The sequence below is a fragment of the Peromyscus maniculatus genome, chromosome 14, assembly GCF_049852395.1.
Source record: "Peromyscus maniculatus bairdii isolate BWxNUB_F1_BW_parent chromosome 14, HU_Pman_BW_mat_3.1, whole genome shotgun sequence".
Lineage (NCBI taxonomy): Eukaryota > Metazoa > Chordata > Mammalia > Rodentia > Cricetidae > Peromyscus > Peromyscus maniculatus.
This window is the reverse complement of record NC_134865.1, coordinates 34,483,211-34,510,015: the sequence shown is the minus strand read 5'-3', so window position 1 is coordinate 34,510,015 and position 26,805 is coordinate 34,483,211. Positions and strand designations below refer to the sequence as shown.

The following is a 26,805-nucleotide window of genomic DNA, read 5'->3' as shown; positions in this document are numbered from 1 at the left end:
ATCTGGAAGAAAGGGAGGAGGTAGAGAGCTGGGAGGAGGGAGGGAGGGAAAATTGTGGTTGGGGTGTATTGTATGAGAGAAGAATCTGTTTTCAATTTTTTAAAAAAAGGAAAACAAAAAATATTTTCCCTTTAAAGCCTCCCCCACTTCTCTCTCAACTAAAACATCTTTGTTTTCCTAGACACCCTTGTGATAGCAAGATGGCTGCCAGAGTTCCACACATCCCATCCAGACATGAGTCTATTCAGCAGATAAAATAGACTGTTTTCCTTTTATTTGTTGGTGTCTAATAAGAAGGAGTTTTCCTAAATTTCCCCTCATAATTAATTTACCAAAAATTATACCCCATGTGTATGCTTAAATTAACAAGAGACGTAATCCCCATGACCGAGTTAACACAGACTTGGGGTTTCTTACCTCAGCACTATGAACATTTCAAGATGCATAATTTGTTTGGGGGCGGGGGGTTCTGTCCTCTTCCCAGGAGTTGATCAATGAGGCCCCAGAGGCTTCCCATGTAAAACAGACTATCACCATGGGTTGTCCACTAGAACTACATAGTAAAACCCTATTGCTGAAAATACCACATACTGGTATTTCCAAGATGTGGAAATCAAGCTAGAACTGAACTGGAAGCTTCTACCCAAATATCCCTGAAGAAAGTTCAGCAGCAAGCAGCACTTCCAAGACTTACTGATCACCTTGCCAATGTTAGAAGGTGGACAGTGTCATCCTACTAGAGGCTGGAGGTGTGGGCAGCACTCGGGAGCTAACTTGCCCCCACACAGGAGATCCCATTATTAAACTCTCAGAAACGTCACTGCAAGTCTGTGAAACACAGCCATTCTCTAAAACTAAATGACATAAATTCAGGAATTGGGTCCACAAACAGTATATAACAATACCCAAAACAAACAAAAAAAGATTGCACAGAATAACCAAATCAGGAAAAGATTAAAACATCTCTCTCTCTCTCTCTCTCTCTCTCTCTCTCTCTCTCTCTCTCTCTCTCTCTCTCTCTCTCTCTCTCTCTCTCTCAAATTAAAAAGAAAGCAAGCCTGATCTCTTTAGCTCTTTGTTATATTCCTGTAATCTGAGTCACCTAGAAGAATTTCTACTTGCTTTGTGTCTAATCCCAAAACTCACTGAACTCTCCCACTGGGAACAATGGTGTTCACAGAGTTTCTCCATTCATCCCCCACCCCTGCTGGTTTCCCCTCTGTTTTCTTTCCTTTTTCTTGCAGTGTTGAAATCTAGCCAAACGTCCAATTACCTTGGAAAGTAAACTGTAGAGGAAAAAGAAGCACAAAGTCTTCGGTGTCGTTTTATGAAGACATGCAATCTTACTTTAGAGCGGGGAGAGGAGAGCTTTCTCACTGCAGGGCATGAGAACTGGGAAGAAGCCAAGTTCTCTGGACAAGCCCGTGTTTGTGAGCGCACAGGTGACAGCACTCTTGTTGCCATGCAGGGGAAGTTGTAGGTCAGGTGTGTGTGTGTGTGTGTGTGTGTGTGCGCGCGCGCGCACGCGCGCGCGCGTGCGTGTCTATAAATCCACGCCCCTTTGCCACGGGAAACATCCAGAATACATTTCTAACAAGATCGCCGGGCAGCTCAGGTAAGCAAGCAAAACTTCCAGACTACTCAGTATTCAATCTCTCAACCTCTGCTATGTTCAAATGATCACGTAATTGTTTTGCTATTTAAAAATGAGGCTCTTGGTTAAAAGTGGGAAACATGAAATGAAGCTATATTTTGCTGCTGCTACTGACCTGGTTTCCTATACTGGCTTCAGAGTTTTACTCTTAATTCATATTAATAATAGAATAAGCTAGAATTAACCTAAAATGACGTCTTTAAAAAAAAATCTCTGGGTGCTAACAATAGTGCCTCCTTGTTTTTTGTTTTGTTTTGTTTTGGTGTTTTAGTCTTATTTTGTTTTTAAAATAACTTGTTTTTTTAATTTATTTACTTTCATTTCATATTCATTGGTGCTTTGCCTGCATGTATGTCTCTGTGAGGGTGTCAGATGCCCCGGAACTAGAATTACAGACAGTTGTGAGCTGCCATGCTGGGAATTGAACTCAGGACCTCTGCAAGCAGCAGCCAGTGCTCTTAACCACTGAGCCATCTCTCCAAACCCCAAAAGTTTTATTTTGAATTATAGAAGTTTTCAATATTGAAGTAAATGGCTTATGTTAAACTACTTTTCAAAAGCACAAGCCTAGTGTCAGGAAATGCTAACTGGTCAGTGTTGATAAAGCCTGTTGGTAGACAGGACAGTTGGTGCTTCCCAAAGGCGTCAGATGCTGCTATAATGTAATAATCCTCTGAATTCCTCCAAATATCTGTCCCTTGCAGCTAGAACTTAAGGACTGTTAGTAAATCACACTCCAACCAGGGAACAATATACATGCTATATTGCTTTGAATACAGCCAGTATCTTTTTTGTAACATCTAACAAAGGTTTTTAATTTTGAATACAAAAAGGTGCTTGACAGTAGTACATAAATATATAATAAGTACGTAAATACTTGAAATTAAGAATTATGGGTTCCTCCTCAATCCTGAACTTGGTGTGAAAATACCACAGATGACCGAGTTGCACATCTCTCTCTCTTCTTGATGTAGAGTCCACCTGTCCATCTCTGTTCCTAACATCAAGGACTTTCCGAATACTTTCGCCAGCTTAACTCTTCTTACCTCTTCCTTCTAAGATCCCAGAAGAATCTGAAGCATTTTTTAACCTTCCCAAGGAAGGTGAAGCTTTACAGACAATCTCCAGGGTTTTTTAAATTTATGTTTTTATTATTTTTTGCCACCTGTAGCTCATCTGGAGACCTTCTAGAAGCTGACAGGACTCTATTGTAGGTGGTTCTTCAACTTCTCTACTGCAACTTTCAGCCTGACTGAAGCTGACCTTCCAGCTTGGTTTGTGACCCCAGGCTGCCCACATTCCCTGCTAAACCTGCCTTAGGTTTCCCTCAGCCTTCCAGGCACAAGACAGCCAGACCTAAGGGGGAAAGATGACATTCTAAATGTTTTATGACTTAATAAACTACAAGAACTGAAACGGACAGTGTTATCAGACATGGTTACTGTTTAACAGGATTTTTAGAGCCTGGGCACAAAGAGGTAATAAAATGGTTCTCCTGGAGATTGTGGATGGAAGTAATTCCAATAAGACTAACCGAGGATGGCAAACTTCATCAATTCAGGGAGGGGACAGAAGAGACATCCCTGAGAATGAGAACATACTGGAAAAGAGGGACAAGAAAGCATCTAGAGAAACCAGGTTCTAGAAACTCCACTGAGCTGTTGTCTTCCAAGATCTCAGATGCTACTTTACATTAACGGTCACCAGGGGTTTTGCTGGGACCAAATTGTTATGTCTTTCCATTTCCCACAATTCCTAAGAGAGCTAAATACAGCCAGCCCAAGCAGAATCAGTATGCAACCATTCATTAAATTTGGGCTAGGAAATGTCATTATTATGATGGAATTCACTGCCAAATAACACACATCTGCAGAAAAAAAAAAGTCTTAAGAAATTTTAAAATAACATGAAGACTATCTGTATATTTACTTCTACTATGTTATCCAAATGTTTAATTTTAGCCATGTGACAATACATGGTAGCTTCTAAAGAGAAGAGCCGTAAACGGAAGGGAAAAGCGAACTGGCTGTTGGAAAGCATAGGGAGGTTATGTGACTCCAGAGCACTGAAGAACAAGGCTCCTCCACATTCTAGTTCGCTTCTTATTTGCAGCTGAGGCAGTGTTCTTTCTTATCTAATCTCACTTTGCCATAGAGTTCAGATGTTGTTTTCAGCTACCAGGCCCAGAAGGATGGAGAGACAAAGAATCCTTGTGCATGCTGAGTCAGCTCTGGTTTGCATATTGTATTTTGACGATGATTAATGAACAGGATCCTGTTTAAGTTTCACTGTGGAGCTACACACACCTGCTCTCCAATGTCACTCTGTGCCAGAATATCCAGAACCTTCAAAAACTTAATATCTACTAAGATAGCTCAACATTTTTAAATGTTTTAAAAAACAATCTTGGAAGATCCCTAATGTGACATCAAAAGAAGCACCTGTCAGCATGGGGTTTGTCCAAATAGCCTTTATTAGCAGGCTGTTGAAAATGGCCAGATTCTGAAAATTATTTTCTGCCATCTAGCTGCCTCTGAGTGACTTTCTAGAAGACACGATGATGCTACAGTCCACTTTGGCCCTCTGCATCTTGCTGATCACGGTTTCTTCCAACCTTGCCATTGCTATCAAAAAAGAAAAGAGACATCCTCAGACACTCTCAAGAGGTACTGTAATCTCACTGGAGTTTCTAAACTAAGTTATTTCAACTGTTCTCAAAATAGTTAGTATAGCCATCTATAGTCTGATTGTAAGCAAAACAAAAAAACAACAAAAAAAAACTAGACATTTGCTATGTGTGACTTTAAAATAGACATTTCTTAAGAGAGATCATCTATTTTAGACAGTAAATAACCAAATTTCAAAGAAATAATAGCCCTTGGGTTGGGGTGTTTGTTTTGTTTGTTTGCTTTGTTTTTGAAATAGGGTCTCATAGAACTTGTTATGTAGACCAGGCTGGCCTAAAACTCAGATCTGTCTGCCTCTGTCTCCCAAGCATTGGGATTACAGGTGTGCACCACTCTGCTGGCTCAATAAGAGCATGTTGATGCACCTGTTGTAGACATTATAAAGAATTGGCTTGATGTCCATAGCTTTGATTGACTTAGACGTTTGCCTTTCTCTTCAACTCCAGAAAATTCTATTTTTTTTTTATACTTACAGTTTTACTTTGGTCTAAGAAACAAACAAACCTTCATATCCAAAAGGATGATGAAGAGACAGTTCTCAAAATTGGTTTTTATATTTACAAGGAGCAGAAAAATGCTGAGAATTATTTGCCCCCACGCCGTTGATTCAAATAATCAGGATAGCCATGCAGTGCTTGTCCGCTCTTTAGAATGATGCTCTGAGCAGATGGCTTCCACGATGTTCATTTCTTCAGCTCTACTGAGTGCCAGCTGTGTGTCCATATTGTTTACCTAAGTGGATTAATTCAACTTTAGCCTGGCAATCACAATCTATATCTAGAAAGGCAATATACACTGCAAAATAAATAAAGGATGGAAACATTTCCCTGGATATAATTTATCACATAGCCCTCCAAACAAACTAATAGTTATAAAGTAAGTAGCTTAGTGACTATCAACAACCCAAGCCAAACTACTCACTGCTCTTCAAGCCCTTCTATAGTGGAGCTGGGTGGCATTGCTATAACTGTATGCCAATGTCTTCATTGGCATCCTGGGAGCCCATGTAGATATTGATCTAAACTCTGCAGCAAGGTTTTATTACATCTATCTATCTATCTATCTATCTATCTATCTATCTATTCATTCAAGTGTCAAGATCAGAAGACAACTTGATGAACTTGATGAACTAACTCTACTCTCTCTTTCCACCATTTGAGTCTAGGGATCAAACGCCAGTCATCGGTTTTGGCAATATGAGCTAAGTCATCTTGCTGGCCTGCTTTTTGACAAATTTTATGAAAATGAATTGGAATACATATGGATTACTTTAAGCAACTTGATTCTACTACTTCAGTTATTAAGATACTGTTTTAGTAGAGAAAATGACTACTAACACTGAGGGTCAGTGTGTTGAGAGCTGGTTTATATTTGTCGGCCCTTTGGCTATTTCTATGTTAGAAATGGCTCAGAGAATGAGGAGGAAAGGCAGGAGCAGGTGGAAGGGGCCTGAGTACAGTGTGCAGAGTGCAGCAGAGACAAGGCCAGACAGCTCAGGACAGAGACACAGACAGCTCAGGACAGAGACAGACAGACAGCTCAGGACAGAGACAGACAGACAGCTCAGGACAGAGACAGACAGACAGCTCAGGACAGAGATGAGTAGGGAGAAAACAGATTAATGAGGAAAGGAATAGCGTTAAAAAACACACTCATATGGAGACCAACATTTTCTAATGTCCTTTTAACAAAAGAACTGCCCAGGACCCAGTCAGTTATAGCTACAGTAGACTGGCATACAGCAGATGCTCAATAAATACACAACTGGTGAATGAACAAAATCACAGAAGACCAAAAACCATAACCAAACTAAAGACAAAAGTGCAGCCATGAATCCAGGCCTGGAAGAGAATTTAAATTCTGTCACATTTGGTCCATTGTGATTATGACCTAGACTGTATGGAAACAGTTATGATACAATATGTTCCCCTGAGGATTGTATCCATACCTTATGGATATTTGGGAGGGTTATATTGCTTTTTCTTTGTATTCCCAGGGACTAATGGATAAACAGAACAGAAGATTCATTAATCCATGGAACTAAATTGAGCAGGAAACGAGAACTGGGATGTTTCCATTGCTAAAGCTCTAGTATTTGAGTGACATTTACAGCAGATGAGAGGAGCTGGAGAGGTGGCTCAGCAGTTAAGAGCACTGGCTGCTCTTCAGAGGACCTGGGTTCAACTTTCAGCACCCACAGGGCAGTTCACAATCCTCTATAACACCAGTTCCAAGGAATCTAGCTCTGACCTCCATGAGCACCAGGCACACATGTGGTGTATACACACACATGCAAGCAAAACACCCATACACAAAAAATTTAAAAATATAAATAAATCTAAAACCCAAATACAAGCAAAGAAAGAAAAGTACTCAAGGGCTCTCCCATATTTCTAGAGAAAGTTAATGTGAAATGTACTAAAGCAACATCAGATTGTTTTTCAGGATCATTACGGAGAAGACTCCAGGTAGGGGGAGGTACCAAAACAACAATGATGTCTTCCAAGGTTGAGATATTAGATCTAGCACAAACAAATCTATTATTCTCTCATTACTGTAAAATGGCACAATCTTCGTAGAACAAACTAACAATTCCTCAGAAAGTTAAAACGTGCCAGGTGTGGTGGCACTCACATTTAATCACAGCACTCCCCATCAATAACTAATCTTAAAAAACGCCCTACAGCTGGATCTTACAGAAGCATCTTCTCAACTGAGGCTCTCCTTTCAGATGACTCTAGCTTGTGTCAAGTTGACGTAAGACCAGCCAGGGTAACTGACCCCTTGCCAACTTGACACTCAAAACATATCACTGTTAAGACATAAGCATTCTCTCCTTTTCATCCGCAAGATCACACATTATTATCAACATCACAACGAAAAGCTGTTACAAACTTTAAAAGTTTCACAGTCTTTACAAATTCAAACATTTTAAAATTCAGTCTCTTAAAAAAAATCTTGTCTCTTTTAAAACCTAAAAACCTCTTTTAAAATTCAGTCTCTCAACTGTGGGCTTCTGTAAAATAAAAAATAAATTAACTACTTTCTTACTTCAAGAGGAAAGAACCAGGGCACAATAACAATCAGAACAAAGCAAAAACAAACTTCAAAAGTATAGATAAATCAATGTCAATATCTGGGATCCACTCGAGATCTTCTGGGCTCCTCCAAAGGGCTTGGGGCACTTCTCCAGCTCCGCCCTCTGCAGCACACACAGCTTGTCTTCCAGGCTTCACCTGTTTCCACTCAATGGCTGAGGCTGTTCTTGGTGGTCATCCATGGTACTGGCATCTCCAAAATGCTGGGTCTTCTGCTGCAACTGGGCTGTGCTTTCACCAACAGCCTCTCATAGGCTCTCTTCATGGTGCCAAGCCTCTGCCTGGCCCTTTTCCACTTTTCAATCCTGGGTCTTCAACTGCCACTGAGGCTGCACCTTCACCCATGGCCTCTCCTGGCTTTTTACAGCGTCAAGCCTCCATGACCCCTTCATGCCTTCAAAACCAGTACCGCCTGAGTGACTCTTACACATTACCAAGTCCAGCTGCCAGCACAAGGTACAACTTTGGCTGCCTCTGGAACATAGCTGTAGTATACAGACTCTCAGGAAACACTTCCTAGAAGATTTCACCTCAGTGATGCTGGACTCGTCTTAATCACTGCTAATTTCTCAGCTCCAGTCAACCAGCATCAAGTATCCCAGCAAAGCAAAGGTTCCATTCCAGTAGTTCTGGTATCTTATTAATCAGCTGATTATTCAGCCTCAGCTAACCAGAACCACGGATTCTTCACACAGAAAGTACATCAGAGTCTTTGCTTCCCTCTGAAACTTCACAGGCCAGGCCTCCATTGTCTACACTGCTCTCAACATTCTCATCTCCAAGTTCCTACGGAACAGCTCACCGAGCTCCCAACACTCAGTGATTTTCTAGCACAATGTTCCAAAGTCCTTCCACAATCGTCCCCAAAACAACATGGTCAGGTTTGTCACAGCAATACCCCACTTCCGGTACTAACTTTCTTCACTGCCTAAGCTTGGCTCTGTAGGATGGGATAATATTAAGCTATAGAAAGGTCATGAAGTATTAAATACATATCAAAACATGAAGTTTGAAAACATGCTAAGAGAAATAATTCAATCACAAAGACCACATAGTGGATATTTCCACTTACATGAAATCCAGAATAGGCAAACTATAGGGGTAACCACCCGATTAGGGGTTTCTTAGAGCTCAGGAAAATCTAGAGAACAGAGGGTAGATACCTGCTAAAAAATGTTTAGTGTTTAGGACTGGCAAGACAGCTCAGCAGGAACAGGTGCTTCCTGCCCAGTCTGGTGACCTGAAATCAGTGCCCCAAGTCGTCCTCTGAGCTCCACATTAGGCGAAATCAGTCCCCCAAGTCGTCCTCTGAGCTCCACATTAGGCCCCACCCCCACATTCAGATGAATGGATAAATAAATATAGTTTTTTAAAAATAGAGTTTACTGGGGCTGGAGAGATGGCTCAGCAGTTAAGAGCACTGACTGCTCTTCCAGAGGTCCTGAGTTCAATTCCCAGGAACCATATGGTGGCTCACAACCATCTGTAATGTGATCTGGTGCCCTCTTTTGGCCTCAGGCAAACATGCTGTATACATAATAAATAAATAAATCTTTTAAAAAATAGAGTTTACTTTGTGGTGTTGAGAATGTTCTAAAATTGATTGTAGTGTTGGCCTCGTAACTCTGGGAATACACTACAAAGAATGTGCACTTTCTATGAGTGAGTTGAATCATATGTGAAAAATACCTCAATAAAGTTGTTACCAAAGAACAAATAAAGGAAACAAGAAGAAACACAGAGTCATGATTATCTTACTCCGTGATTCTGCCTTTGATAATGGCTATTACAGACCTGTGGTATCAAACGCCACAGTCTGGCATCTGAACACAGGACAACTCTAACCTAACTAGCCCCCCAAGTATTTCTTTCATGATAATTCGGTCTTTCTCTTCCATGTCTGGGGCATGTTTTAAACACACTGCAGTATTCCTGGATGCCCTGTACCTTCTACTTCTTGAGGGCTTTAGTCTTTCATCTCTAGCACTCTGGCACGGATTCACAGCTGCTTCCGTCTCTTTTCTAAGGCCAGTGGAGTCTCCCTGCTGCAGCCACCGCTTTCGATTTCCTTCTCTTCCACTCCTTGTGTGTTTCTAGAGTGTGTGTGTGTGTGTGTGTGTGTGTGTGTGTGTGTGCATGCATGTGCGTGTGTGTGCATGCATGTGTGTGTGCGCGTGTGCACGTGCGCATGTGTGTGTGTGTGTGTGTGTGTGTGTGTGTGTGTGTGTGTTCAAACATGAAATTCTCATCCTTGAATGGTTTTCAAATGAAAAGTCACAGTGGAACTTGGAACTCTTTCCCCTCAACATGCACTGTCCAGGAGCAGTCCCCATCCTTTGCTGTTCCAGATACAGGGGACACTTTGTAGCACAGTCCAAAGGACTCCTGGATTGTCTAGAAGTATGCTAAGATAACTGTTAGTTCGTGTACATTCTGAAAGCTGGAGCTTTTGCATGACCAGAGATGTCTTCTCAGCCACCCTCATCCATCATCCAGCACTGACCAGTACTTAGGAAGTTCAAGGCTGGGTTGAGCTTTCATGCATACTCCCAAGTCCCCTAAAGTACACCATGGTCACCATGTCTTCATATCTAGATATAATTACTGTCTTTTGCACTCTATGTCAGTCAACAGCTTTGGAGGCATCATAGGTCTGCAGACTGACATCTGCTCATTAGACAGAGACCTGTAGCCCTGGAATAATGCATTGGTTTCTCTCTTTCTTCAGGGTGGGGAGATGACATCACTTGGGTACAAACTTATGAAGAAGGACTCTTTCATGCTCACAAAAGGTAAAGTCCCTCTCAGTTACTGTTCACACGCCATTTCTCATGGAAGAGCCAGAAACAGCCATGTTAGCTTCTGAAGGAATGCCACAGTTCTTGCTCTGTTATTGCATGCCATGTGGAGTAATAGCTGCTACCACAGTAGTGTTTTAGCTACTCTCCTCATCTCTGTAATCAGACCCCTGACCAGAAGAGACATAAAGGAGGAAGGATTCATCCTGGGACAGGATTCAGGGATAGACTCCATCCCTGTGAGGAAGGCGTGGCAGCAGAGGCAGCAGGTCCCGTCACACCAGCAGTCAGGAGACAGAGAGTGGGGCCAGATGCAGGCCAGATGTAGTCTGTGAGGACTGCCCACCGGCACCCACTCTCGCCACCTTCTGAAGGTTCCACAACTTACAACCACGTAAAACAAACAAGCCTATAGGGAACATTCCATATTCAAACTGTAACAGACGGTATTCTTTAGATGTAAAAGCTCTAAATACCTCTATGAATGTATTACACAGGCAAACTTTTAAATGTAAGCTGTATAAATAAGACGGCATCTCACTAGGCACCACGCAGGCTTCCTAGGAAAGCAGTTTACAGGAACAGTCCTCCGGCCTGGTCAGCCAGACACCTTGTGGAGCTTCATTTCCCACACACAGTCATAGTTAATCAGCCAAGTACTAGTTGACCATCAGCTGCTATGTGTCAGGCACGGGCCCGAGCCCAATGACCAAGTGTGACATCATTTTTATCCTTAAAGATGCACTGAATCCCCTGTCAATATCTGATGAACATTCACTTCCCATTAAAGAGAGAATATGGGAAATTAAATTAAAATTTACTTAAATGCTCTCAAAACTGAATAACAATTACAGAAAAATCTCATTTCCAAATATGAGTGTAAGACACAACATATGACAAATTATAGCCTCAGAACATGTAGAGAATCTGCCCAGATAGGGTAAGATTTCATCTGGAAATTCTTTTTTTTTTTTTTTTTTTTTGGTTTTTCGAGACAGGGTTTCTCTGTGTAGTTTTGGTGCCTTTCCTGGAACTCACTTGGTAGACCAGGCTGACCTCGAACTCACAGAGATCCGCCTGCCTCTGCCTCCCGAGTGCTGGGATTAAAGGCGTGGGCCGCCGCCGCCGCCACCACCACCACCCGGCTCATCTGGAAATTCTAGGACCATTAAAGACTGAGAATTCAGGTGCAGCATGCACCATACACACATACCACACACAACACTCATGTGCAGCACCATACACACAGATCTGTGTGTCAAATGGGTCAAAAAGAATATTAAGAGGGAAGTTTTTTTTAATATTTTGAGGCAAATCAAAGTGGAAAGTCAATAAACTAAAACTTATGCAGTGTATTATAAACGGTTCAAGTGGAAATTTTCTGAATAAATATCTTTATCTTTTTTATTTGAAAAAAAGAAAGTTTCAAATAATCCAATATTGTGCCTTTAAAACACCCTTCATACCCCCAAAAGAAAAAAAAATAAGGTCAAAATTAGTATTAGGAAGGACAAAATAAAAACCAGAGCAAACATAGGCAAAAAAAGTAAGAAAGAAAGCAATGGGCAGGGCACACAATAAAAGCTGCTCTTTTTCCTTTCTGGAAGAGAGAAAACCAGCATAGCAGTAAACATGCCAGCAAAGAAAAAGAAAGAATTCCAATAAAATCCGAATGAAAGGGAGAAATGGCAGATGGTACCACCGGGGTGTAGAGATGGTCGGGCACTTACCGCTTTCCAGAAGACCTGAGTTCAATTCCCAGCACCGTGTGCCTGTAACTCCAGCTCCATGGGATCTAGCACTTCTTGTGGCTTCCCTAGGTACCTGCACGCACACACGCACACACACACAAAAGTAAAAATAAACAAAACGCAACCAAACAAATTGATAACACAGAAATAGTCATCAGAGACTATTTTGAACAACTATTAAGTCAATAAATTAAATATTCTAGCAGAAACATACTTCCCATGTACATAAAACCATCAAGATTTAATTATGAATAGAAACAAGGCAGTGAAGAAATTTTATTCATGATTTTAAAAGTTCTTCCATCAAAGTAAAGCCCAGTATCTTTGTTTGGTTTTGAAACAGCATCTTATGCCTCCCAGCTGGCCTCAAACTGTGCTCCTGCCTAAGCACCCCATAGACTGGTGTCACAGCTGTGTGCTAACGCTCCCTGCTGCCTACTAAACTATGAAACAACTAATACTAACCCTCCTCAAATTTATCAGAAAAAAAATGGAAAGAAAATTATATATTCAAATTTTGTTAATGAGACTAGAATTACCCTGGTTAAAAAAAAGTCAGGAGAGAGAAAAAAAACTATAGATCATACCCCTTTGGTGGTCTGAATAAGAATGCCCCCACAGGCTCACACGGAGTGGCACTATTTGAAAGGATTAGGACATGTGACCTTGTTGAAGGAAGTATGTCACTGGCAGTGGGATTTGAGGTTTTAAATGCTCAAGCCAAACTCAGAGTCTCTCTTTCTTCTGCCTGTAGATTCAGATGTAGAACTCTCAGCTACCTCTCCAGAACCATGTCTGTCTGAATGTCACCATACTTCCCACCATGATAATAATGAACTAAACCCCTGAATCTGTAAGACTGTCCCATTTAAATGCTTTATTTTAAAAGAGTTGCCATGGTTATGGTGCCTCTTCACAGCAATAAAACATTGACAGAGATACACTTGATGAATACAAATGGAAAAATCCTTAACAACACCCTAGCAAATAGAATCCAACAGCATATTAAAAACACCATTAGCCATGGTTGAATAAGACTTAACCCTAGAACATAGGATCAATCAATATGCGCTAACAAGCATGGTGCCTGGACTGGCAGAATGAAGAACCATAGCATCTCTCAATAGATACTGATGAGCATCTGACAGAACTTAACATCCACACACAGCAAACTAGCTCTAGAAGGGCCATCTCTCAGCACAAGAATCATATGACCTTGGGTCACATGCCCAGTGGAGAGCAGTTGAAAGTTTTCTGGAGAAAAGGACAGGAGATCCCACTCCTCCTTCTCTTCCACACGGTATGATGATCTCTGGATGAACTGAACAATCTAACTAAGCAAGACAAAAATGTAGAAGGCATCCAAATGAGAGAGTATAAATGAAATCATTCCCATGTGCACAGGAAATGATCGTGTACACAGAAAACCCCAAGGGCTGTTAGAGCTAATAAAAGATTTCAGGTATTATAGTCACAGTGATGAGAAAGTAAGTAAACACAGAAACCGATATTCCTGATTATATGGCTTTTCTGCACAGCCCAAAGCCATATGCGAAGGGAGAGGCCAGGAACTGAGGATGGGGAAGGGAGGCAGCATTCACAAGAGTGAATTTCTCTAACTCCAAGGCTTCTTTAGAATTAAAAAAGAAATCTCAAGTCAACACAAACAAATGAGTGAAGAAAGTAATAGTTCAGAACAAATAATACACAACTGGAATACATGAGAAGAACTATTTTGTAGGAAGGCAAAATGGCAATCATCTCTTTTCTTTTTGCTTATTGGGTAAAGTAATTTAAAACTGCTGACCAATTTTACCAGAGGTCCAGCTTCTGTGGAGAATCAACCAACAGTGTGAATGCACAAACTCTGAATCTGCTTCTGGAATCTATTCACAAACATGCACACACACATGCAAAATCATACACAAATAACAAGTGAATGTTTATCAAATAAATGTTTATTCAAACATAAGTGGGAGATTGGACGTGATTTTTTTTGTTTGTTTGTTTTGTTTTTTGTTTTTTTTTTTTTTCGAGACAGGGTTTCTCTGTGTGGCTTTGCGCCTTTCCTGGAACTCACTTGGTAGCCCAGGCTGGCCTCGAACTCACAGAGATCCACCTGGCTCTGCCTCCCGAGTGCTGGGAGTAAAGGTGTGCGCCACCACCGCCCAGCTGGACGTGATTTAAATATCCATTTTAAGGAGATGAATTAGAGAAGTTCAAGTATATTTAGTGGAATACGATATTTAAAAAACTAGAGTAACCTCTAAGACATAAGTTACATTGCAGACATGCAGATACATGCTTGGCAGCCTTGTTTCATGTTTGACTTTGGAGAGGTCTCCAGTTTCATGTTTAACTTTAGAGAGGTCTCCAGTTTCATGTTTGTCTTTAGAGACGTCTCCCTAAACTGCCTTTGCTTCCTCCGCATCTCAGACCTGATTCTGGAGTCTCCCAGCAGCTCCTGCTCAGGTGCTTACACTGTACCTGTCTCGTGTTCTTTTAGAAACACACCTACACACATTCACACAGGTAGTGGGCATGTCTATGGATATAAACAAGACACATCAACATTTGGGAAACTGGCCCCAAAACCTCTGGAAGATGGAATGATACCACTGCTTCCTTATGGGAGACAGATCTGGGAGGAGGAACTCTCACCTTTTCAAGTTTTAACTCAAGTGAATTTAAAAATTATTTTAAAAGGAAAAATGTACAAATGGAAATACAGTCTGCCAAATGATAATAAGCAGTGAAGCCTGGGCCAGCCTCTGATTTCAGAGTCTCAAACGTTCTCTCTCTCTCTCTCTCTGTCTCTCTGTCTCTCTCTCTCTCTCTCTCTCTCTCTCTCTCTCTCTCTCTCTCTCTCTCTCTCTCTCTCTCTCTCTTGCCTCTCACAGTTGGACATGTGATTTCAAAAGATTTTAGCACAAGGATCACGGGTTCATATACAGTATATGAACTAAGAAATGATTTTTTACTTTAAAAATATGAGAAAACAATACAGTATTTTGTAATGTGAAAATGAGGCTAAACTCACATTTTAGTGTTCACAAATCAAGTTTTGTTGAAGCACAACTGCCCCACACACACACACACACACATACTGCTTTCAGCTGCTTCTGCATGGTAACAGCAGAGTTAAGTTCTGTGAAAGAAAATGTGGCCACAAATTCTCAGATAGTCATGCTCTTGTGCTGAAGAACACAACAAAACAGAAACTGAAAGCCTTATTTTAGATTGTAGCTCCTTCAGTTCCTGCCAGAGTCTCTGTGCTTGTCTTTAATGGAGTAACAGCCCATTGTAAACTGTTTAGAGTGAGTCTTCCACATAAATGATGTAAGTTTACCTTGGATGCTAACTGCTACCATCTGATGCTGGAGTTGATTTCTCTAGACTTCCCTCAATCACCTTCCATAAGCACAGGCGCCCCTTCAAGATGTCTTGTATATGCTGGGAAGAAGTGACAGCCAGTCAGGAAAGTCAAGTGGCCCCTGCCCCTGCCTGCCGTACCTCAAAATGCCTACCCCCACTGAAGCTTGGTCAGAAGAGCTATCTAATAGAAAACTTCCTTGGCTGATGCATACAAGGCTAAATATAGACCTGCCTATGAGAGCATCATTAAACATCTTAGGCTCAGGAGGTCTGACTCTAGCTTGATCTGCCTGTGTGAGCCTCATTAAATACCTTTAGGCTTAGCTCATTGCTCATAAGAAGTGGGTATGACATTTCACTAATCACAGCTCAAATCTACAACTTTACCAATGTCTGATGCTGGCGAGTGGCAGCTTTCTAATTAGCCCATAAACTCTAAAGGTAAGTTAGAAGGGTCTTATTCAAAATGTACTTCTAATTCAAGTTTGAGAAGTAAATAAAATTAATCATTCAAAGTTTGTGTTTAACGTTTACTGAGATTAAAAAATGCTGGATACAACATAGATTTATGCAATCGCTGAATTCATATAATTATATTTTGTAATTGCTTTTGAAAAGATTTATGTTGCCCTGGGAATGTAGCCAACTAGTAGAGTGCTTGCCTAGCAAAGCAAGCAAAGATTGATTACCAGCATCAGCAAATTAATTAATTAACTAATACATAAAATTTTTGTTGAATAAATATGTCCTAAAATCACTCTCTTTTGATGTCCAGGATTATCTTATTATTAAAGCCATATTTGAAAAATCATCCTATATATCTGTCTTAGTCAATTTTGTGTTGCTATAATCAAATATATGAGGCTGGATAATTTGTAAAGCAAAAAAGTTTACTTAGCTCTGGAAATTCAAGAGCTTGGACATCAGTATCTGCCTGGCTGGGAAAAGGCCTCATGGCAGATGGCACCACAGGATATGATTGTGTGCAAAGAGGATTAAAAGATTCCAGCCTCACCGCAAAGCATTCTTGTGGGAACTAGTCCAGTCCCAGGAGACCAGCTCCTTTCCCAGGAGACACGTTACCATGTCTTGAGGACAAGCCATCGTCTACTGTATTACTCTCTACAGCCATTAGTCCCTCCCTACCCTTACACTTTCCACCGCTTCGTCATCCCACTGGGGCCCTGCTTCTCCCAGAAGAACCTTTGGGGAAAAGATGAAACCCAAACCATGCAAATATCTACCTTGTTATCATTTTACTCCTTCTATAATTACTGTTCTCACTTTGCTCTTAGACTAGAGTTAGGAAATAAATTAGTTAGTATAACTATTTCAGAGTTAGGATCAAAATGACCCTGAAAAATATATTAATGGGAAACTTTCACTTGTAAATTTAGGTTGGCACATGAATAAAGGATATGAAACTGGTCAATAGGACTATTTTGTAAAAAGTTAAAAGATAAATCAAGAATATTTTAAATTGACTTCCTGAATTCAACATCATGTTTTCATTAGAAATAAATTTTGTTTATAGCATGCCTTGAGCCCTGGAGATAGCAGTATTTTCTAATTATCTACACATGCTATAGTGGACCCAAGTGCCATCTGCTACTCTAAGCTGTGGTTCCTGTACCCCACACAAATTTTGACTCAGTATGTTATGAAGCCTGTGAGCTGACATTTGTAATACTGTACTTGGTGAGTTCTGGGGCCACATACTGGACGACACTACCTAATATAGACTTCATTGACATGAATTATGAGTCTGACATTGTTATTTAAGTATTGTCAATAGTACCAAAAATTTAAATCTAATTCCATTTTACAATCGTATTCAGTATTAGTCTCTTAACTTCACTCTATGCTTTCTCTGTCTAGTAACAAGCCATTGATGGTTATTCACCACCTGGAAGACTGTCAATACTGTCAAGGTAATTTCAGCTACTGGGATCTTACTGTATATCCAACATAAGGTAAACTTGTGAGAATTGTTCAGAAGGCACACAGGCAAATCCCATTTTAAAAATACAATTCCCAGAGTACCACCATTCTACCAAGATGCTTAAAGACCAAGTGAGAGCCACCTAGGGGTGCCCTCTGGTAACTGCAGCAGAAGGACTGTGAGTCAGAAGTAACAATGATTGTTCATATCTGCTGAATGTGAAACTATGATATGCTCTTTGGAATGTGATACCCACTTCTTCAAAGAATCAAAGTGATTAGGAAAACGTGCTGACAGAAATTGTTCTAACCAATGGGTTACTGAGCAGTGTAAATTATAAAGCTAGTGTCTTCATTAATGTGATTGTCCCCTGACATCTCCGTGGACATACTCTAGCTCATTGCTTCCCAATGAGGGACTAAATGGTAAGAGGACAAGAAACCATTTACACCTGTTGATGTAACTAACCGTCTTATTAAATAAGAAACACAGAAACAATGTAAAAGAGAAAGCCGAGAGGTCAGAGCTCAGAGCTAAAATCTCACCCTTCCGCCTGCGGTGTCCCAGCTTCCCGAAAGAGACCTATTTCCTGTCTGTTCGTCTATTTATAGTATTTTGTTCTGCCTTCTCATTGGTTGTAAACCCAAACACGTGACTGCCTCATCACTGTCTGAATGTACAGCCCCCTAGGTCTTAAAGGTATATGTCTCCAATGCTGGCTGTATCCCTGAACACACAGAGATCTATGGGATTAAAGGCGTGTGCCACCACCGCCACACTCTTGCTATGGCTCTAATAGCTCTGACCCCCGGACAACTTTATTTATTAACATACAATCAAAATCACATTTCAGTACAATTAGATTACTACCACATACACCCCTGTCATTGATGTAAATGATAGAAAAACATACTAGCTTTTATATCGCATTGACAATGTCTTGACCCTTTAAGCTAACTGGCATTTTGTCTCCCTCACAGCACTAAAAAAGGAATTTGCCAAAAATGAAGAAATACAAGAAATGGCCCAGAATGGCTTTGTCATGCTGAACCTCATGGTACATGAACTCAACAGTGTTTTCTTAATGTCATAAAATTTCATGGAAAGTTTAACTTTTTTTTTTTTTCAAAAACATGCAGGGTCAACTATTAGTTACTACAGAATTTTAAAAGGCCCTAATATACAATTTCCTGAAAATTTAGCTTCCATTAGAATGCTACACAGTCCAATATTGTTAATTGATTTCATCTTCTGTTAGCATGAGACCACGGATAAGAACTTGTCGCCGGATGGGCAGTATGTGCCGAGGATCATGTTTGTGGGTATGTGTACCATCTGTCAGATGTGCAAACTGGCAGGATCTCAGCATCCTCGCTTCCATTTGACTTGCTCTGAGGTTCTAAGTTAAGCAGTGTTCTTTTTAACACAATCAATAACATTGTGTTCTTGTTAAATCTACAGCCAAAATTCACTATATTACTGACAGATTTTAACATTTAAAAGCAATTTATGCTATTAAATCAATTTACCAATGCATTTTCATTACATTACAATACCCCAAAATAGATTAAAAGAGAGCCATGGCTCAGTGATGAAGCCTAACCTTGCTTATAAATTTGCCTGCCCTTGTTTTAGAGTAGGGAGAATGAACAACTTGAAGAATATGTGGTAATGTTTGAGTGACTTTGTTTCTGTTGTCTTTAACAGACCCTTCTTTGACTGTCAGGGCTGATATAACTGGAAGATACTCTAACAGACTGTACACATATGAACCCCAGGACTTACCCTTGTGTGAGTATTCATGAGTTCCACCGGGCAGTGGTGACAGCTGATCCTGTACACCAAAGGGTCAACAGTGGCTTTTATCAATGCTCTCCCCAATTCCGATCTCTGGTGCTGGGCATGGGGTTTAAAGTACAGATTCCCAGCTCACACACACACACACACACACAAAACAGAACTTCCCAGAGGACTCAGAATCTCTTTTTTAGCAGGGTGGCCTACATCTTCCTCTGATCACTGAATTGTGAGATCTTAGCACACATTGAAATGACACAAACATTAACAGAGTTAACTATCTCCTGGTGTCAAAGACCCCATGTGCTTTTCTCAGATGACAATAATGACAATTTTGCCTGACTCTAATGTCTATAAATAATGAGGTACAAATTTACTTAGGACTTTAACCATTTTTAATAACAGTCAATATCAGCCATATTTAAGAAGAAGCTATTAGTCTCAGGTCCAGCAATACTGGATAAATTCAATAGCTAACTAAAAAGAAGTCTCTCTTAAAGTTCACTAAATAAAACTGTTTATTGTTAATGAATCTGATGAGCTACCTCTAATTAGTGTAATTCCTGAATTTACAAATATTCCTTTAGCTTATAATATAGTATGCTAATGAGCCAACTAATATAAAAATTAAACAATCCAATTTTATATATTACCATTTATAAATTATCATTTATATATACTATTTATATATTACTACTACTTTCATTTACTAAGAACAAGCATGTGTCTCCTCCTGTTTCAGTGGTGGACAACATGAAGAAGGCACTAAGGCTTATCCAGTCAGAGTTGTAAGGAAGGATGGGAAGACGATTCAACTCTAAGAACTCAAACGTGTGACAAAAAGCTCTGGCTCACTAGCAAACACCAAATGTCCAAGCACATGGATTTTGTAACATTACTATTCAGATTTGTGATATGTCTGTGATAGTTTATGAAGGTAAAATTATATTTTAATAAATGCTAACATGCGCTATGATGCTGTGGCTTGATGTTTACTTATATCACTAGAAAAGACAGTTTGCCATGAGCTCAGAGCTGCTGTACTTTGCATATGAAATATCCTCACTGCCTCGAGTTTTGCAGGCTTGGTTCTTCAATAATAAAGAAGTTCTGGAAACTGTGGAAGGTGGGATCCAGCTGGGGGTTATAGATCATGATGGTAGCTCATTGAGGGTTTCTTGTTCCTGACACCTTCTTATCTTGCTCTCTACTTCTAAAGAATTTCTCCAAATAATTATCAGGGAAGGATGATATGCCCTCCTGAAATTATCAGGTGACCAATTTCTAATCCAGTTCTTTGCAGAAGATGCCATAAGGTCAATAAAATGTTGTGTGTTCTTTTAAATAATAAGAAAATTTCTGCCAAAGGAGCATTGTGGTCATGAAGGAACAATTATCAGGAGGCAGGATAGTTAGCATTCCTAACCCACAGACACTGGATACATTTTAGAGGTGTCTTGAGAAAAAAAATAGTGTACATGAGCTAGATACACACTAGAAGCCATGATATCCACATCAAGGACAAGTATGATTTAAAGAACAAAACAAACAAAAATTTCCCTGTGGTAGTTTGAATTATAATTGGCCCCTATAATCTCATAGAGGGAGTGGCACTATTAGGCAGTGTGGCTTTGTTAGAGTGGGGTGGCCTTGTGGGAGGAAGTATGTCACTGTGGCTTTGAGGTTTCCTATGCTCAGGATACTGCCCAGGGTCTCAGTCAACTTCTTGTTGCCTGCAAGATGTAGGACTCTCAGCTACTTCTCTAGCACCATGTCTGCTTGCACGTCACTATACTCTCTGTCATGATGATAGTGGACTGAACCTCTGAAATTGTAAGCCAGCCACCCCAATTAAGTGTTCTCTTTATAAGAGTTGCCGTGGTCATGGTGTCTCTTCACAGCAATAGAAACCCTAACTAAGATACTCCCTAAAACATTATGTGACAAAGAACCTCCAAAGATGTCATTGAGTTCCTTTTCTGTTGGCCATCTATTACTAGGAAGTGGGCCTACCTTTAAAAGTGGTTCGCTTTCCCAGTAAAATTCCCTTGGAGAAACCTAAATTTTCATTTACAAGTATTTACCAATGGGAGCTAGCTTGTGGGTCAGGGATGAGGGTGTTTTTCCACTTCTTCTCTCAGCTCTAGGATCCCATTTGGTCCTGTGAGGGCCCAGTGCATGCTGCTTCAGCGTCTGAGTTCATCTGTGCACCAGCCCTGAGTCTAGAAAGCCTTGATTCTATGGTGTCCTCCATTTCTCTGGCTCTTACATCTTTCTGTTTCCTCTTCTGCAGAGTTCTCTGAGCCACAAGGAGAGGGATTTTGTAGATGAACAGTCTTATTAAATAAGAAACACAGAGCCAAATGCAGAGTTAAAAGCACAAGAGGTCAGAGCAATAGCTGAGAGCTGAGACTTAAAACTGCCTTTCTTACCCTTCGCTGCTGCTGTCGTCCTTCTCCTCAGCAAGAGACCTACTTCCTGTGTGTCTGTCTTTTTACTGACTTTCTGTTCTGCCTTCTCATTGGTTGTAAACCCAACCACATGACCTCCTCTTCACTGCCTGTCTATACAGACCTCCAGGTCTCTATGGTTGGTATTGAGAGAAAAGGCATGTGTCTCCATGCTGGCTGTATCCTTGAACACACAGAGATCTGCCAGTCATGTGATCTGGATTAAAGGTGTGAGCCACCACCACCCAGCTTCTGCTATGGCTTGCTATTGGCTCTAACCCCCAGGCAACTTTATTTATTAACATACAAATAAAATCACATTCCAGTACAATGAAAATATCACCATAGGATTTGATAGAGATATCCCTTTGGGAGACGAGTGTTCCAGGGTCTCTCACTTTCTACATAATGTCTGGCTATGGATTTCTGTATTTGGTCTCACCTGCTGCAATAGGAGACTTCTCAGATGATGACTTAGCAAAGCACTGATCTATGAGAATGTAACATGGAGTCGTTTTGTCAGGGACAAGGACAGAATCTCTAGTTAGTGGAAAAATACAGACCCCCCAATAAGACAGGGAACTAGATCAGCTTACAGTCAAGTTGCCTAGCAACAGGACATTGAGTCAGAGCCCTTGACCCTCTCACCCTGTAAACATCCTATACAAACATCCTGTTAGTTTGCTCCACCTTATGCAGCTTCTTGCTCCCCTCACCCTGCAGAAACTATATAAACCTTTCTGGAAGAGAAATAAAGTTGCACCTTGATCAGAATCTAGACTTGGTGTCTTTTCCTTTGTATCTCCTGTCCCTACATTCCCTCCTTAGGGTGGTCGAGAACCCATTGTAGCCCTGCCGGCGGGGCAGTTTTATTGCTGTGTTCCTTTAGCAGAACAGGAGTATTTGGTTTTCTCATAGGTACCTGGCCTATCTAATCTCAGGTTCTTGACTACCAAAGCAGCTCTGATTATGGGTTCCCTCTCATGGAGTGTGTCTTAACTCAAATCAGATATTGGTTGGCTACTCCCATAAGCTTTGTGACACTATTGTACAAGTGTAATTTTCAGGCAGAACACTATTGTAGATAAATGTGTTGTAGCTGGGTTGGTGTTTACCTTTCTCCTTTGGTAGCATGCAGAGTGCCTTCCAATACCATGAATACTAGTCCATGGGGGTAAAGGCTCAATGTAGGCACCAGCTCGACTTCTCCATGTTCAATGAATTGTGTACATGTTGTCTTCAGCAACGGGGCCTTACCATCATTTTCTGAAGAGCCACTGATAGCCTTAGCAATAGCCTGTGTTGTTTGGGGGTTCCTATGGGGGTTCCTATGGTACCCTCTTGGCCAAGAACTCAATCAGATGTAACTGGTACTGGAAGCTTTGTTTGGTCCACTTAGGGCTCTAACTCCCCCTGTTATTTGCCAATTTCATTTAGATCATATATATATATATATATATATATATATATATATATATATATATATATCAGTGCTGGGGGGAGACATGTAGATCTCTGGGGCTCACTGCTCAGTCAGTCTACCTCCAGCTAAGCAAGCTCCTGCCCCAGGCCAATGAGAGACTCAAAAGCAGACAAACAAAAATGAGCATTCTCATGCACAAGAGTACACACAGAAAGACCATATTTTTAAAATATTTACTTTCCTTATTATCAAACATCTATTTTCTACTTTGTGCCAGATATGGCATTTGCTACTGTGTATGCAAAGACGGACTGGGAAAATTACAGCATCTCCCTCCTCTGTGGATTTCGGTCTGGCTGTAAGATGTGCACACCATCACCAAAAGGAAACAATCCCTTTCTGCAGTCTGTGGATTTTGGTCTGGCTGTAAGATGTGCACACCATCACCAATAGGATACAATCCCTTTCTGCAGTCTGTGGATTTCTGTCTGGCTGTAAGATGTGCACACCATCACCTATGGAAACAATCCCTTACTGCAGTGTCATGGATGATGTGGGACCAGTACGGGGAGCACAGCTTTCTCACCGAGCTGTCAAGTTCACACAAGCTTCAGTGCCTGTGAATCTGGAGTGGAATGAGAACATATTCCATCTCTCTCAACTTGATAAAACAGAAAGTACACTGGAGAGCTAAAGATTTATTGACTTAACCCAGAAACACAAAAGTATACACAGATTTGTTTTGTTTTCGTGTTTTAGGATTTTATAATTAACAATGTGCCAGGCTACAGGAGAACTTACCCTTCCAGCACAGTATACACACATACATTAAGATTGCTAAGGACTTCACAGTGATAGCTCTTAAAACATAATTATATACAATTATATACAATTATATACATATTCAGGACCAGTCTTACTGAGTAAAGGAAAATGAGAATTTTCTTTTCTGCTTTTTAAATGTGTTTCTTGCCCATGTGTTCTTCATTAAGTAGAAATCCCTGGGAACAGTAAATCTTTCCCTGAGACTCACTGACTCTCTTACACATTTACACAGATACGTAACGTCACAGAATCATTTGGGTGTTGGGAGGGGACAGGGTTGTGGAGCCCATGTGAAGCCAGAGGCCACAAACACTCGACTCACCTGCTCTTTGCCCAGGTTTGGTTTAGGACTACTGCACATACCTTGTCTGGAACAGATCTACTGGAATGCAACTGGACTACACTGAATACTGGTTACTGCCACCTGCAGGAATACACTGCAGTGATTTTCCAGGGGAATCCGCCATCACCCGAGCTATGCTCATTTCTGCTGTGATGAAACACCTCAACAAAAAACAGCTTAAATAGAAATGATTTGTTTCAGCTCACAGTTACAGCTTACAGTCCATATTACAGCAAAGTCAAAAATTGCAGAAACTTGCAGCAACTGGGCATATCACATCCACAGTCAAGAGCAGAGATAAATAAATGCATGCATACTAATCCTCAGATTTCTTCTCCTACTCTCACACAGACCATGACCCAAACCCAGGGGATGGTGCTGCCTACAGAAGGCTTGGTCTTCCTACCTCAATTAAGGCAATCAAGATGATCTCCCATAGACATGCCTATAGGCAAATGGGAACTAGACAATTCTTTATTGATAGTCTCTTCCTAAGAAATACTAGGCTGTGGATAACTAAAACTAGCCATCACATACAGGTTGAATTATACCACTTAAAATCTTTGCATGTTTAAGTCCCTGTTCCTAGTACCTCAAATATCATCTTACTTCACCAACAGAGTACAAGAGATGGAAGAGAGAATCTCAGGCATTGAAGACATGATATAAGAAATGGAAACATCGCCGGGTGGTGGTGGCGCACGCCTTTAATCCCAGCACTCGGGAGGCAGAGGCAGGCGGATCTCTGTGAGTTCGAGGCCAGCCTGGGCTACCAAGTGAGATCCAGGAAAGGCGCAAAGCTACACAAGAGAAACCCTGTCTCGGAAAACCAAAAAAAAAAAAAAAAAAAAATGCTTTAGCCGGGCGGTGGTGGCGCACGCCTTTAATCCCAGCACTCGGGAGGCAGAGCCAGGCGGATCTCTGTGAGTTCGAGGCCAGCCTGGGCTACCAAGTGAGCTCCAGGAAAGGCGCAAAGCTATGCAGAGAAACCCTGTCTCGAAAAACCAAAAAAAAAAAAAAAAAAAAGAAATGGAAACATCAATCAAAGAAAATATTAAATTTAAAAAATACTGGCACACACATTCAGTCCCAGCGGCGGCCCACAGAGGTAGACAGGCCCGGCGGCAGAGACAAACAGACGCAGGTAGGCCTGCGGCGGGGGCCGGTGGAGGTAGACGGGCCCAGCGGCGGCAGCTGACAGGGATATTCAGACCCAGCGGCAGCCGGCAGAGACATTCAGGCCCAGTGGCGGCCCACAGAAGTAGACGGGCCCAGCGGCGGCCCGCTGAGGTAAACGGGCCCGGCGGCAGCGGCCGACAGGGACATTCAGGCCCGGCAGCAGCCGGCAGAGACATTCAGGCCCAGCGGCGGCCCACAGAGGTAGACAGGCCCGGCGGTAGAGACAAGCAGACGCAGGTAGGCCTGCGGCGGCGGCCCGCGGAGGTAGACGGGCCCAGCAGCAGCCCGCTGAGGTAGACTGGCCCAGCGGCGGCAGCCGACAGAGATATTCAGGCCCGGCGGCAGCCGGCAGAGACATTCAGTCCCAGCGGTGGCCCACAGAGGTAGACAGGCCCGGCGGCAGAGACAAGCAGACGCAGGTAGGCCTGCGGCGGGGGCCGGTGGAGGTAGACGGGCCCAGCGGCAGCAGCTGACAGGGATATTCAGACCCAGCGGCAGCCGGCAGAGACATTCAGGCCCAGCGGCGGTCCACAGAGGTAGACAGGCCCGGCGGCGAAGACAAGCAGACGCAGGTAGGCCTGTGGCGGCGGCCTGTGGAGGAAGACGGGCCCAGCGGCAGCCCGCTGAGGTAGACGTGCAGCGGCCGACAGGGACATTCAGGCCCGGTGGCGGCCCCCAGAGGCAGACAGACCCAGCGGCAGCTGACAGGGACATACAGGCCCGGCGGTGGAACGCGGAGGTAAACAGGCCCAGGGACGGAGACAAGCAGACACAGCTTGGAACAGGGACGCCCCTAACCCCAACATCTGGGGAAGAAGCTATCTCCGTGGGTCAGAACCAGAACGAATCTGAACACTCCGTCTGAGGACAACCCAGGGCCCAGCTGCTGATCCTGTGAAACCCAACAACTTGGAGGTGTTGGTGAGACTACCCTGCTCAGCTGAAACCCATCTGGGAGAGGATTCAGATGCCTACAGTTTGAAGTCTGAAGAAACAAGATCAGCTGAGGAGTTCACAAATGAACAAAAAGTGACCTGAGAACACAGAAGAAGGCGCTACCCAGACACCAAACCAGATCACCAGAATCATAAGTATATAATTCACCGATCGAAATCAGCTGCTCCTGAAGAAATAGCCCAAAAGCACCAATTTAACCAAGAACCCCTACTAAACCAAGACTAAAAATTAGAACAAGAGAGGCACTCTCAGACACAGACACCACCTGCACCTCACAGAGGAAGAGATGAGTAGGCGCCAGTGCAAAAATACAGGCAACAACATAAAGACCTATATGGCAACATCAGAACCTAGTGATTCTACACCTGCAAGACCTAAACATACCATGACAGAAGAAACAGAAGAAATCAACCCTAAAAATGACATTAAGAAGATGATAGAGGCCCTTAAAGAAGAAATAAAACATTCCCTCAATGAGGAAATAAAAACTTTCCTTAAAGAGGAATTGAAAAACTACCTTAAAGAG

The 26,805-nt window shown here is 41.8% G+C and overlaps 1 protein-coding gene across 3 annotated transcripts; it reads left to right on the top strand.

The window, feature by feature from the left end:
- The first annotated feature begins 1,537 nt into the window (after window positions 1–1,537).
- Window positions 1,538–20,078, top strand: Agr3 (anterior gradient 3, protein disulphide isomerase family member). 3 transcript variants are annotated; one of them, XM_076550766.1, is made up of 9 exons: window positions 1,576–1,615; window positions 2,629–2,864; window positions 4,182–4,320; window positions 10,168–10,231; window positions 17,242–17,294; window positions 18,286–18,362; window positions 18,564–18,627; window positions 19,013–19,096; window positions 19,845–20,078. In XM_076550766.1, exons 3-9 carry the CDS (start codon window positions 4,212–4,214, stop codon window positions 19,892–19,894), a joined length of 501 nt encoding a protein of 166 aa, XP_076406881.1. In that variant the 5' UTR covers window positions 1,576–1,615; window positions 2,629–2,864; window positions 4,182–4,211; the 3' UTR covers window positions 19,895–20,078. The 3 variants fall into 3 exon arrangements, with proteins under 3 accessions (XP_006983998.1, XP_076406881.1, XP_076406880.1); XM_076550765.1 differs by having other exon boundaries at window positions 1,587–1,615; window positions 2,826–2,864; XM_006983936.3 differs by lacking the exon at window positions 2,629–2,864 and having other exon boundaries at window positions 1,538–1,615.
- Window positions 20,079–26,805: the final 6,727 nt, after the last annotated feature.

Bases quoted from the DNA above. Each gene is read 5' to 3' on its own strand.
- Agr3 (XM_006983936.3), top strand. From the start codon at position 4,212: ATGATGCTACAGTCCACTTTGGCCCTCTGCATCTTGCTGATCACGGTT. The intron at 4,321-10,167 runs GTACTGTAATCT...CTCTTTCTTCAG, and splicing joins TCCTCAGACACTCTCAAGAG to GGTGGGGAGATGACATCACT. The intron at 17,295-18,285 runs GTAATTTCAGCT...TCTCCCTCACAG, and splicing joins AGACTGTCAATACTGTCAAG to CACTAAAAAAGGAATTTGCC.